At 30.3% G+C, this 1,629-nt stretch overlaps 1 protein-coding gene across 1 annotated transcript; it reads left to right on the plus strand.

Annotated features, from left to right (window-relative positions):
• The first annotated feature begins 245 nt into the window (after positions 1 to 245).
• Positions 246 to 1,326, plus strand: LOC145006585 (uncharacterized). Its single transcript, XM_078965663.1, has 3 exons — positions 246 to 695; positions 773 to 899; positions 968 to 1,326. Exons 1-3 carry the CDS (start codon positions 436 to 438, stop codon positions 1,103 to 1,105), a joined length of 525 nt encoding a protein of 174 aa, XP_078821789.1. The 5' UTR covers positions 246 to 435; the 3' UTR covers positions 1,106 to 1,326.
• Positions 1,327 to 1,629: the final 303 nt, after the last annotated feature.

The following is a 1,629-nucleotide window of genomic DNA, read 5'->3' on the forward strand; positions in this document are numbered from 1 at the left end:
CTCTTTTTTCCCTTCCTAACATTCTTTTGAACTATGTTATAATGTGCCAAGTTGGTGAAGGGTAAAACGGTCATTTATCATACTCAAATAGTCTTTATGTATGTAATATTTTTTTTTTAAATTTTGAATTTTTTTAAAAAGTAGTATGCTTAAATTTTTAGTAAGAAATTTCTATAATATTTGTGATCTAACATATTTATAACTTCCTATGTTTTTAAAATATTAGGAAATATGTCATAATTCTTATTAAAAGACACATTGAAACGAAAGCATACAAGTGTACTTTTCATAAACAAACGTACCAATGATGCAAAATCTGTTGGTAATATATCTGCCCTATTATCTACACCAACATTATCGTCATCATCATCTCGTACCACATTATCATTTGTTGGTACTGTATCTGCCCCAACATTTGTTTCACATGTTGGTACTATGGGTGCCATATCATCAACACATGCATCATCCACAACTACATCATCCAACCAATCAATCTTACCTACATCATCTACCCAATCATCTGTACCTACATCTATCCAATCATCTACACCTGCATCTACTACATCATCTGTACCTACATCCATAACAAATTGTAGTAAATTGGTTAAGGAAAATGTTGGTGTTCAACATCAAGAGTATTTACTTGGATCTACAGGACTGGATGAGCGTCTATATATTGGAGTGCGAGATAAGGAGTAAGTTAAAAATTTTACATTTTTATCAACATTGAGCTTCATGATTTTTACAATGTTCTTAATTTTTTCTTTTGTAGGTTATTTACTTCGGGCCCATGTTCTTCCATTATCTATAAATCCTTTGGTGAAAGAGTTGATTTAAATGGGTATAGTTGGGAAACTTTAAGCGACGAGACAAAACTCCTTTATTGGGACGAGTTTCATGTATGTATCTTGTTTATGCAATTGTTATTCATTAACTTAAAAACTCATCTATATATGTTGTATTGTAGAAAAAGTGCTATTGGGATGATGCAAAAACTTCGTTAGTCCAGGCTTGTTGGGAAAATAAGGCAAAGGAAAGATATAGACAATATATCTACAATATAAGCTCAAAATGGAAAAAGTCGACACTAAAAAAAACCTGTTAATATAACATCAGAAGTAACATCAGAAGTGTGGACATCTGGAGTGTAAGATGGAATACTGAAGAGCTCAAGAAGAAATCAGAACAAAACAAAAAAATAGGTGTAGAGGTGTAGCTGATGGACAAACCCTTTCTACGCATACCGGTGGATCGGCTTCTCATTCCAAGATTGCTTCTGATTTAGTAAGTACTCATTTAATTTTATATTATAGCAATCTACTTTCATTTAGAAATACCATTATTTAGTTCTATTTTGATTTTTATAAGGACTAAGCCTAAATGCATAAAATAGCAATCTACTTTCTTTTAGTTTAATATTATAGCATTCTAGTTCCATTTTCATTTTTAAAAGGACTAAGCATAAATACATAAAATAGAAATGTACTTTCATTTAGTTGTATTTTATAGTTTTTCTAGTTCCATTTTGATTTTTAAGAGGACTAATCCTAAAAAGTATGTTATTTTATTTTTCATTTTTAAAGAGTGGAGCCTAAATGCAAAAAATAACAATCTACTTTCATTTACTTT

The sequence above is a fragment of the Lactuca saligna genome, chromosome 7, assembly GCF_052625555.1.
Source record: "Lactuca saligna cultivar CGN05327 chromosome 7, ASM5262555v1, whole genome shotgun sequence".
Taxonomy (NCBI): Eukaryota; Viridiplantae; Streptophyta; class Magnoliopsida; order Asterales; family Asteraceae; genus Lactuca; species Lactuca saligna.